The sequence below is a fragment of the Aplysia californica genome, unplaced genomic scaffold (genome assembly GCF_000002075.1).
Source record: "Aplysia californica isolate F4 #8 unplaced genomic scaffold, AplCal3.0 scaffold00089, whole genome shotgun sequence".
NCBI lineage: Eukaryota > Metazoa > Mollusca > Gastropoda > Aplysiida > Aplysiidae > Aplysia > Aplysia californica.
Window position 1 is genome coordinate 1,135,850 of NW_004797359.1, and position 1,092 is coordinate 1,136,941.

Genomic DNA, 1,092 nt, shown 5'->3' on the forward strand with positions numbered 1-1,092 from the left:
CTTCAATGTATTTTGCATGAAACGTTTTTCTCAACTCTGATTGCGGATTTTAAGACTCATTACTATGTTTGTTATAGGTGTGACATTTGGTAACATTTGATCCTCTAATAAACAAGATAGCCTTCAGCTGTAGCCCCTCCCCTTAATCTATCGGTCGACTTTAGGATCGGTGATCAGTGGGTGAGCCAGGGATAGATACATCAATTTATCGGTACCCTTTTGGATCACTGAGCAATCCCGGGAAAAGATACAATAACCAGTTCATACTTCATGTGGTCTTATCTGTTTGGGTTTTCTTTTTCGTTAATCTATTCAAGGTACAACAACACGATTAAACATTAATTAAATAGAATCTAACTGGTCTGCTCAATTCGTTTTAGATTTACTTTTGTCTTCTTATTTATCTGTCCCTAATGCAAACAGCTATTTATCGTGCTGACTCAGCAGTTCTTTTTTCAATAATATTTTGCCATTTCCGCTTGTTTCATATCTTTTTTTCCTTTTACCACCATTTATTTTTCTTTTCCCTTTGTCTGTCCTCTTCTTTTGCTACCACCACTGTTAGTAGTGTTAGTTCTCCCCTCTTGTTAACAGCTACTCTTTCTTCACTCGTGTTTTCACTTTTCGCTTCTTTCTCTTCCTTCCACTTGCACTTGCACTTGCACTACTGTTTCATCATTGCTTTTCCCTCACTCCCCACTCCCCGAACCATTCAAAGTACATCATGTGATGTAGATGCTGGTGGTTGTATCTAACTCGCACCAGAGAGTTTTACAGTACAGTGTTCCCTGTAAACTCTCTGCTCGCACTTTGACTTTGGACGATTTGAGTGGCACGAAGAAAGTCAACGCAGGAGATGGACAACAGTGCAAGATTTACCTGTGGTGTCCAAGACAGCAGCCTTCCTTCTGGGGTCATCGGCGTATTTGATACAGTCCATAGCTGGACCTTCCATTCTGTGGGATCAGATATTATATATCTAACGAAAGAGACGCCTGTTTTATACTACTACTACTACTACTACTACTACTACTACTACTACTACTACTACTACTACTACTACTACTACTACTACTACTACTACTACTACTA

At 39.4% G+C, this 1,092-nt stretch overlaps 1 protein-coding gene across 1 annotated transcript in view; it reads right to left on the minus strand.

Annotated features, from left to right (window-relative positions):
* LOC101850467 overlaps window positions 1-1,092 on the minus strand; it is a gene marked incomplete in the record, with an annotated part of 31,779 nt that overhangs the window by 1,752 nt on the left and 28,935 nt on the right. Inside the window, 1 exon segment of the mRNA XM_013080507.2 lies at window positions 880-956. Within this exon segment, the coding sequence (XP_012935961.1) occupies window positions 880-956 (77 nt within the window).